Source organism: Pleurotus ostreatus (genome assembly GCF_014466165.1).
Source record: "Pleurotus ostreatus strain PC9 chromosome Unknown scaffold_1, whole genome shotgun sequence".
Classification (NCBI taxonomy): domain Eukaryota; kingdom Fungi; phylum Basidiomycota; class Agaricomycetes; order Agaricales; family Pleurotaceae; genus Pleurotus; species Pleurotus ostreatus.
In genome coordinates, this window is record NW_023503156.1 from 452,243 (window position 1) to 467,792 (window position 15,550).

The 15,550-nt window shown below is 50.6% G+C and overlaps 6 protein-coding genes across 6 annotated transcripts; all 6 read left to right on the forward strand.

Annotated features, from left to right (window-relative positions):
* Positions 1-2,087: 2,087 nt before the first annotated feature.
* On the forward strand, positions 2,088-3,058 carry PC9H_000133 (uncharacterized protein; the record flags this gene model as incomplete). Its single annotated transcript, XM_036769796.1, has 2 exons — positions 2,088-2,338; positions 2,395-3,058. The coding sequence occupies 2 exons, from the start codon at positions 2,088-2,090 to the stop codon at positions 3,056-3,058; spliced, it is 915 nt and encodes a 304-aa protein (XP_036635641.1).
* Positions 3,059-5,883: 2,825 nt separating this feature from the next.
* Positions 5,884-6,906, forward strand: PC9H_000134 (uncharacterized protein; the record flags this gene model as incomplete). The annotated part of the gene is made up of 2 exons (XM_036769797.1): positions 5,884-5,963; positions 6,024-6,906. 2 exons carry the CDS (start codon positions 5,884-5,886, stop codon positions 6,904-6,906), a joined length of 963 nt encoding a protein of 320 aa, XP_036635642.1.
* Positions 6,907-7,588: 682 nt separating this feature from the next.
* Positions 7,589-8,851, forward strand: PC9H_000135 (uncharacterized protein; the record flags this gene model as incomplete). Its single annotated transcript, XM_036769798.1, has 3 exons — positions 7,589-7,733; positions 7,795-8,422; positions 8,488-8,851. 3 exons carry the CDS (start codon positions 7,589-7,591, stop codon positions 8,849-8,851), a joined length of 1,137 nt encoding a protein of 378 aa, XP_036635643.1.
* A 1,585-nt stretch (positions 8,852-10,436) lies between these two features.
* Positions 10,437-12,648, forward strand: PC9H_000136 (uncharacterized protein; the record flags this gene model as incomplete). Its single annotated transcript, XM_036769799.1, has 12 exons — positions 10,437-10,560; positions 10,613-10,728; positions 10,777-10,897; positions 10,945-11,000; positions 11,055-11,218; positions 11,270-11,363; positions 11,419-11,740; positions 11,794-12,012; positions 12,070-12,192; positions 12,252-12,392; positions 12,453-12,487; positions 12,541-12,648. The coding sequence occupies 12 exons, from the start codon at positions 10,437-10,439 to the stop codon at positions 12,646-12,648; spliced, it is 1,623 nt and encodes a 540-aa protein (XP_036635644.1).
* Positions 12,649-12,996: 348 nt separating this feature from the next.
* On the forward strand, positions 12,997-13,749 carry PC9H_000137 (uncharacterized protein; the record flags this gene model as incomplete). The annotated part of the gene is made up of 3 exons (XM_036769800.1): positions 12,997-13,220; positions 13,277-13,391; positions 13,441-13,749. The coding sequence occupies 3 exons, from the start codon at positions 12,997-12,999 to the stop codon at positions 13,747-13,749; spliced, it is 648 nt and encodes a 215-aa protein (XP_036635645.1).
* A 608-nt stretch (positions 13,750-14,357) lies between these two features.
* On the forward strand, positions 14,358-14,816 carry PC9H_000138 (uncharacterized protein; the record flags this gene model as incomplete). The annotated part of the gene is made up of 1 exon (XM_036769801.1): positions 14,358-14,816. One exon carries the CDS (start codon positions 14,358-14,360, stop codon positions 14,814-14,816), a length of 459 nt encoding a protein of 152 aa, XP_036635646.1.
* Positions 14,817-15,550: the final 734 nt, after the last annotated feature.

The window sequence follows — 15,550 nt, forward strand, 5'->3', positions numbered from 1 at the left end:
ATAGTGCAACCACTGGGATTGTATGTCAAGTACTTCGCCTAAAGTGGGATGGTAGCCTCGTGTGTAACACATTTAAGGAGCGGAAAACAATAAGTCCATGTAGATTACCACCAAGGCCGGGAGTCAGCATTCTAATTTTTCACCGGCTCAACGCTGTGCATTTGCGTACCTTTCCGAGGCTCCACGACATCATATATGGCACCAGACCTCCACAGGCGCAAATCTAGATATATGACCGTGGTGGAGATAATATGCACAAGGTTTGCGACGTTCAGTTGTGATGCCTCGAGGATTGAAAGCAAAATGGAAGAGAGGTAAGAGCCGCCGACGATTGCCTCTTATGGGAGTAGAAGGCGGTATACTTGCTATCGATTATCGGATTGGCGCTTTCCGTGGTCTACGGAAACCCTTTACGGGTTCCGAACTCGCAGCTTGCAAATACAGCTGTATATTTGCCGCTTGGCGTGCCTTTGGGATCACTGGCCCTTGCAGCGCCGCTGATGCCAGTGAGCTTAGAAGCGAGTCTGTTTCCACAAATAGCAGGCGAGAAGCATTGTTTTTGCCTTGCTCTGTCAGCTCTATGGCTTCGACGACAGAACTTGACATTGTTTTCCCATCGCGATACTGAGCATATGCATGGTACCTTGGCTCCAGTTAGCTGTACATCGCTAATCATAGGGGCGAGTCGTTTTTGATGAATACGTATGCCGTACGTACTGGTAGACAGGGAACCTCATCACGCAAGACCTTTCCTTCGCATCCCTAAGCGTCTTCTAAAAATCCATTGTCTTCCGCATCCAATGGCGTTCCGTGTCTTGTAATCTGATTCGCAATCTATCAGAAGATACAGAGAACGTTTGAACAGAAAGGCGGAATTGCCCTGTTATAATATCATGAGTATAAGCGTGTTAGTTCCTTGTATTGAGAAGGTCGAGGGCGGCTTACATTCGGGTTCTGGATTCTGGAGCAAAGTTGAGTCACGAAGAAGCCGGCGGGCGGTCCTGTCCAGGAACATTTAATGGGGACCGAGGACTGCAAATGATTAATGAAATGTCATACATCTCGAACACACACGAACCGCTTAACCCCAAAACAGGGGGAAGCGTGAACAGCCGCACCAAGAAGGCCGTCCAAGGATCAGAATGTAAACACCCACCGACTGTATGGATCGATCATTGCCGCCAATCGGTGGTCTTAATCAGTGGCAGAGTCATAATCCTTAGCGATGTGGTTGACCGACGAAGACCTAAAGGAGATGCTTCAGTACTACGCGTCCCATCACATCACAGGGAACGACTCTTGTTCGACAAACCGGTTGCGAGAGCCAGTTCCCATATGCACGAGTCACAGGGAAAACCTTCGCCGTGCGGTAGCCACCTTCTGGGTGTGCATCAAACATAAAGCCTGCGAAGCACCCACAGAAACTGGTTGAACAATGGCAGGGCCTCGAGGCGAGTTAAATTTGGCGAATCGGGACGTTTGCCCAGTACATGATGCAGATAGAGTGTCCAGCAGCATTCAGCATCCGGGTGTCGCCAGGTCGTAGTGATGAACCCTGCGGGGAATCGCGATCATAATCAGCCTGGTTGAATCGTGGCGGTCGGAAAAGTACAAGGCTTCGTCACAGGAGCACTAGCAAAAATTTGAAGTCGATAACCCTGGAGGTCTTGTTTTCTGACATGCACAAGAAGGACCAGAAACAGAACAAGTAGGAAGCCCAGTTCTGTTAGCAACCATTGAACTTCATACGCACCATGAACAAGCTAGCCGCCGAATTGGGCGAATGGCTTTTGCGCTCGATTTGGCAATTGGCGCCACATGCCTTTGCTTGTGTTTATTTGGATACCACTGATTTGGAAGGTAGTATCCAAAAAGAACTCAAAGCCCAGGGCCGTATGATATGCGAGATCTAGCCATCTGGATCTCCACTCAGAGATCTTCAGGAGCGATGCGCCAGGCGCTAAGTAGCTTATGGACGGATTTGTTCTGCAAATGCTCATCCCCTTCAACGATGGCTGTATATATACTTGCCATCAGCTCCCCCAAACGACATCAACATCCCATTCAACCCTTTTAGCTTATTCACAATGTTCCAAGTCGCTGCCCACCCCACCTCCTTCGACTCTCACAAGCACGGCCATGGACACCGCAGCTCACACTCATCGAGCCAGCACTACCACCAGCAACCGGCCGTCTCCTCCAGCGTGCAGCTTCCCAGAACTCTCGCGAGACCCCCATTCGCAGACATCTCACGCGAAGCCCTCACCGCTGCTTCACCAGAGTTGGCTAACGTGCCCTCTGAGTACATTCGTCGCCGCCTACGGGACACTGCTCCTCAGTGAGTACCTGAAACTTTCTCTTACAACGAATCGCAGTCCTGACTTTCTGTGAAAGAATGATGGCCGGTATTGCAAGTTTAGCTCCTTCCCACTTGCCATCGACTCTGCCACGCTCGCACCTCCCATCATCTCTCTCCATCCCAATTCGCTCGCAATCAAGCCATTCCACACAACCATCATATCCCACTCACATCCTAGCGATTGCTCCCTCAAAACCTTCATCTTCGCACTCGGCAGATGCCTTAACAATTGTGCCCACACATGCTCTCGTCCTTGCTTCACAATGCGCGCTGCTTCCACGTTTCCCCGCTTCGTCATCGGCCAACCCAGGGAGCCCTCAAATACAACTCCCCGTCATCCCTGTTTCCCTACCATCACCCGCTGCGTTCCAACTCCTCCACCCTTTCCTATACACCCACAACCTCGGAGCTCTTCTCGCCTCTCTTCTTCCAATGCCCCAGGGGTTCGTCCAAGCTCCAGGCTTTGGCGGTGACCATGTCAAGCATGTGCTTGGTTCTGGTCAGAAGCTCCATGAGCTGTCCGTTTACCTCTGCCAAGTCAGCCACTCCCTCAGCGCACTTACCTCCCATGCTGCTCACATCAAAGAGCTCTGGCAAGACTGCGTTGCCCTTGGCATCTACGACGTGGAGCTCTGGGACGCCATGGATCTCGCTTGGGAAGTCGTCCTCGGCGCAATGAACCTCGCTGCTCGCCAGTAAATCCGCACAAAATACTCGCTCTATTATAATCTCTACCACAACCCCGCTGAGGAAATTGACTTTGCTCGCGATAATTGGTGTGCTACAGGATAGATTGCGCACTCGAATACCCACGGAACTCTCAAAAGCTACATTCGCACTCCCACCATTTGAATATGCATATTGCACGTTGACCTCATTAACAGTGTATCTATAAGATATTTCTCCTTGTCTCAAATACCCGGTTCCCGCCTCGCTTGCTACGTACTTTATCAGTAGTAATGATTTGGTCCTACCCCCACTGTATCCCCTACGTATCTATCTGCTTTGAATAGATAACCAATACCGACGATATCTAATCTGCTGGGAATGTTGATTCTAGTCATCTCTGCAACAGCAAGGGTATTGGTATAAGTGACGTTGCGTGCATTCGACACTTCGATCTCCTCAGAGAATCTGTTCCAGCAATACAACAGTGATTTCCCCGCATATTCTATGTACGTACACGCGCAACGCCTATCGGTAAAGGAGCGGCCCCTATCTTCCACAAGCAACAGTGCTCGTTACCGCATACGACAGCTGAGTCGGAGCATATCAATGGGGGCGGGCAGAAGGCCCCGGTAGCTGCGACTCGGGCACGGTCAACCTGGCTGGGTCCTTAATCCTAGTAACTCTTGCTTCGGAGCTGTGGCTTGACCAAAACAGTCGCCGTGACAGACAGGAGGTGGTGTATTAGGAACTTGTACGGAATTTACCATCATTGTGCCACCTTGGGGATCGATGTACAGCTCCTTCGGTATATGGTAAGTGTGAGACCATATGGCGGCGCGCTATCCGACTGGATGCATAAAATAGTTATGCTCGGAAGCGGCGCGAGGTCGGCCATGAACAGCATAGTTCCCACGCCACTACTAACATGCCTGTCATGCCGACTGCTATCGAAGCTCTCAGTTGAAGACAGCCACAATCTTTATCTCCAGTTACGCAGCAACGCAAAGTCGCATACCAGGGACTCCTAAGCAACGAAGCATTGTCCCGACATGCCGCTTTAACCCAATTGGTTCTGGCCTGCTCCAACATGGACTTTGCGCGCCGTGACGGGAAGCCATTCACGCCGCTAACCATGAATGCTTGGTGCCAGCGTTGGCAAGCCACGAATATATAAAACTTGGGCACGGCGTAATCGGCAGCAATTCTTGCTACACAATTCCCAGGTCCCACCACACTCGTTTCATCGATCTCGGTACCCCACGCTCTCTTGGACTGCGGAACGTTATTGGCAATATGAACAGAATGATTGATAAAATATTCGTTTGCGTACTACTTTTCTCTGGCCTCCTTGCGACGCTCGTCGGTGGGACCCCCGTAGTTACGCCTAAATATGGCTCTGGTAGTCTCCCGGTGGGTACCATTGATTTCCTGCCAGTCATTTCAACTCATCGCCTTCGTAGAGAGAAATAATGGAACGAGGTGTACCCGCTAGCCACTGTTCTCCAGAGAGTCAGGCGTGTTGCCATTCCGTGCACCGCGTCAGTATTACCCCTTCCCTTCCCACTGCGAGGACCCTTTCCCCTAATGCCGTTGTACTTTTCTCAGTCCGACGGTTCGCTACTTGGTAATGTCTTGGGTCTCGTTGGCGGTGTGGTTGAGACCGTAACATCCCTACTGTAAGGGTCCCTACCCTCACGTCCCCGTCGTATGCTAACGTGCACAACCCAGCGGCGTCTACTGTATGCCTATCAACGTTGCAGGCATCGGTCAAAACGAGTGCCAATTTATTCCCGTATGTTGCGAGAATATGGAACTTGTGAGCTCTTCTCTTCCTCCTACCAGAGAATGGAAATAACGTCAGACACAGAAGGGTCTACTCGCCGTTGGTTGCATGCCGATTAACATCAACCTATAGTGTTGTGTTGTTGTGTACTCGTGCTGCCCCACTTCTCTTCTGAAGCTTGCAGCTTCGAAGGGGTGGTATCCGATCATTTATCCTGGCAGCCCTAATTGTATTTTTGCTGTACCAATAGAAGTATACCCAGTTCGAGCAGTGGATAACTTCGTCACGATGTATCGTAATACTGCATCGACGCATCTGAATCCTTTGCATCAGTATCTATGCAAGGAGCGAGAGCAAGCTGAGATATCTTATGCAGTAGTTTCCGTCACTGCTTCTCATCAATTCTGGGGTCACGGCAAAGTCCGAACGCGGCGCTTTTCCTCATCACTGCGCCGTGTCAGACTCGACATAAAACACAGCGTTGATCCTGTTCTGCATCATGACAACAACGAATGGGTCTGAAGATCAATCACTGGTGACTGACTGGTACTGATCGTTTGCCATCTGATGGTAAATCCTCTGGTATGTGTTTCTTGTATGTATCTCCGTTCGTGACCCCACACACCGAGCTCAAACGGATATCAGGCCTGAGCCGGAGGAAGGCTGTGTTGACGCTGCGCTGCGAAAGCGCAATGCACCATCATACTTCGTAAAGGTACACATTGGCACATCGTTCCTGAGGCGAGCGCGAGGATGAACATGCAGTCGACCCAATCGTGGAGTACTCTGCTGCTACACCAGAAGTGTCGACGGGTTCTCGTCTGACAGTTCCCGAGATATGTAGGGTCGGGATGCGGCTTGAACTGTATGAACCCCTTGCGACGCGGAGGAAGGCGGCAGTCTTACAATGGTGCGTCTCGGTCGATCAAAACATATAAATCAGCCATGGTTAGCATTAGACATTAAATTTCTAGTGAATACTCACTCATTCCTCCTTCCAGCCACTGATAAACGGTGCCGGTCACTGTTTTATCTACTTTTCACGAACCTCCGACCTTGCCCAACTACAATAATGAAGAACTCCGTCGTATTCATGCTCTTTAGTGCTGTCGCGCTCAGTGGAGCGTCTCAATCTGTTGCAGAAGGTTCAAGGTACGTTTAGTGCTCATCACTTCTATCATTGCTTGTCAATTTGCTGAAACCACCACGTAGCCGCGACTCCGAGCCCAATATCGAGGCACGCAAGGCCGCCGATTACGCCCCAGCAGTGGGCATGGCGGCCAAGATACTTGGACAGGCATTGAATCTTCCATCCGCTCAGAATGGCCCTCCTACGATGGGTATGGGCTATGGCATGGGTATGGGCATGGGCATGGGCATGGGGTATTACAAGCGAGAGGTCGAGGAGTTGCTTGGTAGGGCGCTGTCAGACGACAAAGCTGAGGCTTTGGAAGATCTCCATGCACGCGAGGAAGAATACGAAGAGTTAGAAACGAGGAAGGCCGCCGATTATGCCCCAGCAGCGGGCATGGCGGCCAAGATATTAGGACAGGCTTTAAATCTCCCATCGGCGCAGAATGGTCCACCAACGATGGGTATGGGCTATGGCATGGGAATGGGAATGGGAATGGGGACGGGGTATTACAGGCGCGATGTAGTGGAGGAGCTTCTTGGTAGGGAGCTGTCCGACCACGAAGCCGGTGTTATGGACTACCTCCGAGTTCGAGACAACGAATACGAAGAACTGGAGGCGCGCAAAGCAGCGGATTACGCACCAGCTGCAGGCATGGCCGCCAAAATTCTTGGCCAGGCTCTGAATCTACCATCTGCTCAGAATGGGCCGCCTACCATGGGGATGGGATACGGGATGGGCATGGGGATGGGAATGGGAATGGGGTACTACAAGCGTGACTTTGAGGAGCTGCTCGGAAGGGAGTTGTCAGACGACGAGGCCAGCGTCTTGGAGGGTCTTCAGGCGCGAGATGATGATGAGCTGGAAGCACGCGATGGCGATGGGGCTGATTACGCCTCAAGGCAGCTGGAAGACTTATTTGAGCGGGAATTGCTTGAAATGTTCGATGATTCGTTTATTTAAATCGCGTGTATCCATCTCCCTTTATTGCGACAAATGTATCTTATTCTGCTACCCATGATATGCAGTACTCATTGCTCGAGTAGCGGAGTACTTCGCCCACATCTGCCCATAGCTCCTCTCTCGATGTTTGTTGGGAATGGCCTGCCGTGGGAGGTGATTGTCGATGAATGGTAGGTATATGAGATTAACAATCGGAACGATCCAGCGGGGCCTGATGACTACTCGAATATCAAAGCCCTTCTCCCTAGTACTGGAATCCTTTTTTCATTCAAGTCCGGGCGCTTGCCCATTTACCTCTAAGATCAAGCGCCAACATGACAGACTAAGGCGCTGATCATAAAATGACATCACCTCAATCAGTCCAACCCTCCACGAATATGTTCGCAGGGCGCTGTCAGCCACGCGACAGTGACCGCCTACCCTCACCGGCGCCGACTGAATGCTTTTGAGGAACACGCCCGCACTGCGGCACGCTCACGAGTAAGAATCTCATAGTCCTCGCCTTAGCAGCAACCTCTCGAACTGACCGCCAGAACTCGAGATGGTAACAATCCTTCTGCCAGGGACATTCCGCACAAGCAGTAGACTTGGAACTGCCTGGGTGCTGTCTCATCGTCAGCACTCGTGGTTCTCGACACTCTCAGCAAGGCGAGACGAACAGACACGGGCGACGTCAGAAACGATGAATGTTAACCATTCGCGGTTTTTGGCGGAGGCATCACCGGGAGCGAAGTGGAAGTCAAAGCCTAACGAGACGGGATCATCAAACACAGGTGTATTTGACCCCTTGAATGGAAATGGGTTCGAGAAGGTCGCTGAGGGCAAGGGTGAGTAAAATGACCATAGTTTGTCGCGCTGCTAATATTGACAATATGTTCGAATCCACAGGGAAACTATCACCCACGTCCTCCCATTTGTTCAAATTAACCCTACCACTTGACCGAGTTCAAAACGACATGGAGAAACGGGGTAATCCTAAAGCAGCTCGCAGAGCTGCACCTCCAACAGTCCTACTCCTGCATCCATCACAACCTCTGTCTCACGTCAGCCGCCTAATATTAGCGTCGCTCGCGCCATCAATGCCATCCATCTCGTTCCAAAACAAGTCTACGAGTGGCCAAACCATCCAATGGTCCCACTCCACGGACATCGGGGACTTCATCAAAGACGCTGCCCGCGAAGCCGAGTTTTCCATACACTTCACGCACGAGGACAACCGGACAACGACCACGGCCCAAACCAAAAACGACGACACCTGTGACACAGGCGAAGGAGGGGAGGGTGAACAGGCGGAGACGGTGATTGAGGTAGAGGTGCCGACGTTTGCGGATAGGACGAGGTTCTTGAGGAGGAAGCTGGAGTTCGTGAAGGAGAGGTTGAGGGAGATGGAGGTGCTGAAGAAAGAGTGCGACTACGCGGCTCATCAAGGTGCAAGGCGGATGGCTTTGAGTGGCTTTGGCATGCTGGTTGTGTATTGGGGGCTCGTCGCAAGGCTGACCTTCTGGGATTTTGGGTGGTGAGTGTTCCGAGGAGCTCGATATAAGACCATGCTTCTAACATCAATCATGCGATGGTGGTTAGGGATGTCATGGAGCCGATAACGTACCTCTCGGGGCTCTCCACCGTCATCTGCGGTTACCTCTGGTTCCTCTACCAAGGTCGTGAAGTATCCTACTCCTCTATCCTCTCCCGATCAATATCCACTCGTCGCGAAGCGCTCTACAAGTCTCGAGGGTTGGATATTGAGAGGTATGTGGACCTTATTGCAGAGGAGAAGGCTATCAAGCGGGAGATCAGTAAGATCGCGGAGGATTATGATGAGGTGAGGTATGAGAGGAGGGAGGAGGAGCAAAAGGTGACGGAGGCAGAGGAAAGTGATGAGGACGAGAAGGAAAGGCGGAGGAACAAGGAGATAGAACCGTTGTTCGGGCAAGGCAAGGACTAGAGCGCTCGCGCACGATCGAATAGAATAGACATCTTATTTATACACGGGGTAATTTGGCACCTTCCATCTACACCATGACGGGTTCATCGGCAGAAACAAGCTTGAAGACCGGCTGAAAAGAAGAATCACGTCAGTTCAACGATCAGAGACTCGGAAGTCAGAAAGGGAGGTAAAAACTGAAATATCATATTTCCGTTCTTAGCCCGTCACCCGAGCGGTTTCTCCGAGGAGCGTACCAGGACGGGTTTCGAGCTGTGGCATTCAGCAAGACGCGTCGAAAGCATCTCTCCGGGAGTAGTGAAGGTATAATCCCTGGAATGGCAACACGAAGCGAGACTCACGGTGAGGACTAAGTTGGATAGGCGTCACAAGAGTGGGCTTTCTGCGATAGCACTTTCGTGTCAGTTTGCCGCACAACGTGCAGGACGAACCGTACCTTTCTTTGTGTGATCACGTCTGCGTCTCCACCTGGTCCACTGATATCGTAGTTCACTCGAAGATCAACCAGTTGTTGACAAGTTGCAAATCCATTCCATCATATAAACTCTCTACGATGGTGAGAACAGAATACAAAGCATGTCCCCGACCTACTATCTATTAACGATCATTTCCGCGCAGGATCCTCGCTGATAGCGAATGGACGGGGTATTTACGCAATCTTCGCGTTCATAATGGTACTCTCGTCGTGGAAAATTGAGCGAGCGAGAATATGATAAGGGACGCGGATGAAGGGAGAGCGCCGTGAGCAGCTTCCAAGATTTACTTAGACCGCGCGGCGAAACGGTCTGCGGGCAGGTATCTCCTCAGCTTATGCTCATGACGACAGCTGTACAGTGACAGACACTCCCATTAGTTCTCTGGGTCGCTTTTCAGTTGGAGTTATTCATGTATTGAAAAAATCTGGACTCACAGTATTTGTACCGCACGCCTGCAATAGATGCAGCAAATATTTTCACTGGATATCAGAGATGAGAACAGAGTCTTTCATTCGTCAAGGATGTAGCGATAGTGGTGGTCAAGGTCGAGCAGCATTTGCAGAAATTTTCGCTAGAGGTGCCTTTATTTGACGGCCGCCTCCAGACCAAATATTCCCACCCCCTTCCTATGTCCGAGATTCGCGTTCACCTTCCCCAATGATGAAATGTTGCTTCACTACACTCACTACCCGGTTCCTTCCAATGTTCAGTAATCTGCGCAATTCACGATTCGAAAGTCTTTTATGTTACGGTGACTAGCGAAGCTTCAAGGCATCACAGATGTACCAAATCTATTATAACTGTGCAATGCGGCTCCAGTGCGGTCGATGACTGATGCATGTTCGAAATTACTGGAATGTATGCCTCGGAAATCCTCAAGATGATGCAGCCCTTTGGACTACCCGAGGTAGACGGCCGGCTTCTCATGGAGTGGTCCGAATGGATCTCCCCGTTGCCTGACTTTTCAGGCATTCAGTGGATCATCACTGGTGGCTTCCTTGCCGAGGCGCTGGCACCCGGGCTAAAGAAGCACGGCAGCTTTCGGGCTAATATGTGGGTATATAAGCCCAGAGGGACGCGCAGGACACCACTTCACGGCTTTCTTTACGATGGTGCAGACACCGCTGCTTGCGCTGCCTTTGGTTTCGTGGCTTGCTGGGCCGCAGATTCAGCTAGGGAACACGACACTTTATGGAAGGAATCTGAGTGATTCGGGACTAGAGTTCTACGGAGGTACGTCCGCAATGCTTTATTCTTGCCTTGTAGCCTAAAGATCGCGGTGTAGGTATACCGTATGCTGAGCCACCTTTGGGTGATCTTCGTCTGAGGCCACCAGTGCCGAAGGCTCTCGATGTCCCCTCGTTTGATGCCAGTGACTTCGGGCTTATGTGCTACCAACGGGTAAGTTCGTTTCAGCAAGTCCCTTCCACAATGTTTGATGCGTCGTAGGACCTACCTGCTGAAGTGATGTCGGAAGACTGCCTCACCATCAATGTTCTGCGGCCGGCGGGGATTTCAAGTGACGCATCTTTGCCTGTCATGGCTTGGGTTCACGGAGGAGGTTTCGATCGTGAGTCCTTCATCCCTGTCACCTTTAGCAAAGCTGACATCTACCAGAGGGAAGCGCTAGCGAATACAACGGAACAGCTATAGTCGCGCAAAGTGTTGCTCGGGTATGAGGTATCACTTCTTCGGCGCGAGCACCGGAACTGACGTCAGAATGCTAGGGGACGCCTGTAATCTACGTGAATTTCAACTATCGATTGGGACCTTTGGGATTCCCCCAAGGACGCGAGGCAGCTGAGAAGCGCGCACTGAACGTCGGCCTGAGGGATATGGTTCTGGCTCTCAACTGGATTCAGGACAACATCGGCGTGTTCGGCGGTGACAAGTGAGTGCTCATGCTACCGCAGTCGTCATGGAAGCTGATAAATTGCAATAGAGCGAAGGTCACTGTCTTCGGCGAAAGTGCGGGCGCAATCGCGCTAGGGACGCTCATGCTAGGAGACACCCTTGATGGCCTCGCTCGCGCCGCCGTGAGTTACCATTCAACCGTTCCATTCTAAGCAGCGACTCACGTCACGGGAATAGATTTTCCAATCAGGATCAGCAGCCTCGACGATCTCCGTGGACACGCTCGATCGTGAAGCCGACTGGCACCACTTTGTCACCGCTATCCCCGCGTGCTCGATGACCGCCTGGACGCGAGATACATTCAGTTGTATACGTGCGGCAGACACGAGCTCGCTCCTCCCCGCAGTCGTTGCCCCGCTGGCATTGTCGAAGCAGATATTCCCTTGGGACAACACTATCGACGGGCCTGGTGGTTTCCTCCCTGATCTACCTTCGAGGCTTTGGGAGCGAGGCTTGTTCGCGAAAATACCCTTCATTTCGGGCAACAACCTTGATGAAGGTAAGCAATGTCTAGGAATCATGCGAGAGCGGAAGCTAATACCTATCGTTTAGGCACCCTACTCACGCATCCATGGGTCAACTCGACTGAAATGCTTCGCGAGACTTTGATCGCCAACTACACACCTGCCTTGATGGGCGAACGCGCGCTCAACGAATCGGTAGAGCGTCTCTTGGAGCTCTACCCAGACGTCCCTGCTCTTGGATCGCCTTTCCGCACTGGTAACGAGACCTTTGGATTGAGTAGCCACTTCAAACGAGGATGCGCCATATGTAAGTGTCCGCATCTAATTCCTTGTTGATATAGTCGCTGACAGCAATGTTGGTTAGTGGGTGACACTATCTTCCATGCACAAAGACGGAAGTTCTCTGCAGTCGCCAACCGCTTTGGCGTGAAAAACTGGGGTTACCTGTTTTCTGACCCACCTACAACGGGCCCAGCATTCCAAGGAGGTTCGTCATTGGTGTATACGGTCACTCTTGATTGCCGACCTGATCATTTATACTTGTAGTGGCACATCTGGCTGAACTCCCATACATCTTCGGCACGATCGACACCCCGTCATATGCGAAAGAGCTGAGTAGCCTGATGATCGATTACTGGGTTTCCTTCGCCACTAGCCTTGACCCGAATGATGGCAAAGGCCTACGACGTACGCTCTTTCGCGTTTCTTTTAGTATTCCCAACCTGACATCAACCTGTCTGTCTGTAGGCCCAGTCTGGCCCGAGCTTACTCGTAGGAACCAAGTATGTTCTCCTAAACGCCCTCATATGAATCACTCTTCTAACCCGGTCGCTAGGTGTTGATTGAATTCATTGGGAACAACACCGGTGTTATCCCAGATAACTACCGGGCGGAGCAAATCGACTTCATCATGGGCAACCTCCCCGTCTTCCAAGCCCGCTAAAAGCTTTCAGTAAGCACGGACAGAGCACGTGGTTGAGTACTCGCATACCTGTCTTTCGTCACGATCAATACAACAATATGTTTCTTCCTATGCTTGTGATCGCCGATCCGTTCCCTCTTCCCTCGAGTCTTATGTTGTATAGACTGACACTCTACCCGTCGATGACGCAACAACCGTTCTGACCAAACTCCATGCAGAGATATATAAACTCGACGCGCATTGAAGAGACGTCGCATGCTTTCTTTCCGCCCTTTCAAGTTCAACCAACTTCTCTCTGTCCCCGCTCGCACTTTCCGCCAACTTCCTCCTCGCGTATCATCACCTTTCCACTCTTATTCTGTCATAGGCATGCCTTCCTCTAACGCGCCCGGCGAGCAGTTCGAAGTACGCCAAACGGGCGAGAGTGCGGACTGGAAGCCAGATCCGTCGAAGTCCATCCCGTTACCGCCAAATCGACAGAGGTTAATGGACGATGTCATTGCCTTGTACTCGTGCCAACCGACTGTTGAGAGAGTGAAGAGGTACACGGCGGATTGTGTATATGACGATCAGTTCGTGTACGCGAATGACAGGTTAGTCTCGAGCGTGTTTTTTTCAGCAAGTGGATTATTGACGCAGTTGGTTGAAGGTATAAGATGGCGGGACAGTGGTTTGGGCTGCCTATGTTGTTCAACAAAAGCGAGAATGTTGGATATCAAGTAGTCAAGAACGATCCTGAACTCATCCAATTCTACAACGAACAGGTGTGTTCATATTACTCTGATTGAATCTCGCGCTGATCACGTATCATAGACTTGGACGTTCAAAGGGATCCCTAAGACGACCACCATTAACGCCCTTGTGTCTCTCTCCCTTGATCCCGCCACGAAGGACAGCGACTTCGTGCAAATCAAGTACCACAAAGACCAGGCGAACGAGAAGGATTATTCGCACAAGGGGATTGGGTTTTACTTCAAGAAGTGGCAAGCCGACCATGTTTCGGACTGGATGGACAAGACGCCCGAAGTCCAGATGTTCAAGGAGGACTCGGGCGATCATCTACACGAAGATGTGAAGGTGTATAAAGATGGCATGTCTAAAGAACAGGTGGACACGAAGTAAGTCTTGTCACAGGTCACTGGTGTCCTGGATAATTTACTAACAGTATACAATCCTCGTAGGGCTGGTTAGTCAAATGGACCCAACAAAGAGCAAGTAGAGTAGAGTAGACGCGACGCTTCCAATCATCGTTCCTCATACCATTTGTAGACCTTTTTTGTCTCTAGAACTCCAAGACACGTAGTTATATCGATACGGTGATCACCCCCTTCTGCAACAGCAATGGAAGTTGCCATGTTTGCGCAACGGCTCCCGCTGCACATGTATGTGCGCACATGTCTCCCCTAACTTACATTCAGGGTCCAACACCAACAAGCGCCCATTCCATCGTTCCCACGTTCTCACCACTCGCGCAACATAGATCGACCATAATCAACATCATGATTTAGGGTACCGTGAAAAATAGGGTGTTTTTTAACAACGGATTATTAACAGTGTTAATAACAGGTTAATAACAGGTTAATAACTTAATAACATCGGTAGAGCTCCTGGCGGGTGTTAAAAATTGTGAGAAATACACGTGACCAGCAGCCCATGAGGCTCTTTTCCAAACGAAGTTTAGTAGTGCCTTGCCAAGTTGCCCTCACCCCGAATAAGGCCCTTAACGAACGATGTTGCCTCAGTATGATCCTAGAATACGATGTCGCAAACCCTGGAAAGGGAGTTGGCAAAATTTCAAGCCTGTTCTTGAACATCCATGTCCGCAATCACTGAAAACACCCCCGAGCAAAAACTCGTTCGCCTCGCGAGACTTCTCAGGTACCTACCTCGTACTCTACCTGACACCGGACGGACAAGCAAAGTGTACACATTTTTGTCTTGGTCCACAAATCCGGATTACGAAGATATCAACGAATTCGGTCGACGATGGGGACAACGGCATGCTCCGGGAGCTAGCCATTGAGATCGAGGACGACGACTTCGAACTCGATAGCGAGATTAACCTTAACGCCCCCGTTCTTCGGGCATTGCTTAGAGGTGAAGCAACCCCTGCTGCACAGTCAGCGTCACAACCTCCCGCTGCAAAGACCTGTGCTAGTATTACTGTAGAGGAGGCGTGGAAGTTTTGACATGCCTAGCATCGTTTTTTTTCGCGTTTTTCACCGCCAAAATTTTTTAACATGTAAATAATAGGTTATTAACAATATTTAACATGTTATTAACCCCGATGTAACTAATTAGTTAATAACTGGTGTTAACAATCGGTCCAACAGGTGCAAAGTTACTAACATTGTTATTAACTTGCTGTCGAATTATTCACGGTACCCTATCATGATTGCAACGAGCGCATCTTGAAAACACGAACACTGCGAGATGCCCACCTACTAGAAATACTTACAGTCCTCACTGTGTCCGCCCAAGTCTATTTTTGCCCATCTCAAGCTTCTGTTTAGAGCAAGAGTACGATTCCACATGGACCATGGCAGATTCACAGTTATGCACAACGGTGAACTTTTGCCTCCGTTTCGTAATACCTTCCACATAACTGACCCACATTACTCGGCGTCGCAGTCAAACGCATACTCTTTTATAGAATGAGTGCACAGTGTCTGCATTCTTCGTCTCTGAGCTCCCATCCTTTCCCAATGACGCCTGGATGCTCCCAGTTTCCTGCTTGTTTTCAATCGGGGTGGGAGGGTCGAGTTTAATGGTCGGAACATAGCCCAGACTCAAATTCACCTTCGTACGATCTTGAAGTCGATGCTTTGCGGGACCTCGACCAAGTACACGTTAAGCGAGCCGGATGTGTTCCAGAGCTGTGCACGACTAAGCGATGCAGGGCCTTTCACTCTGAAATTTGAAC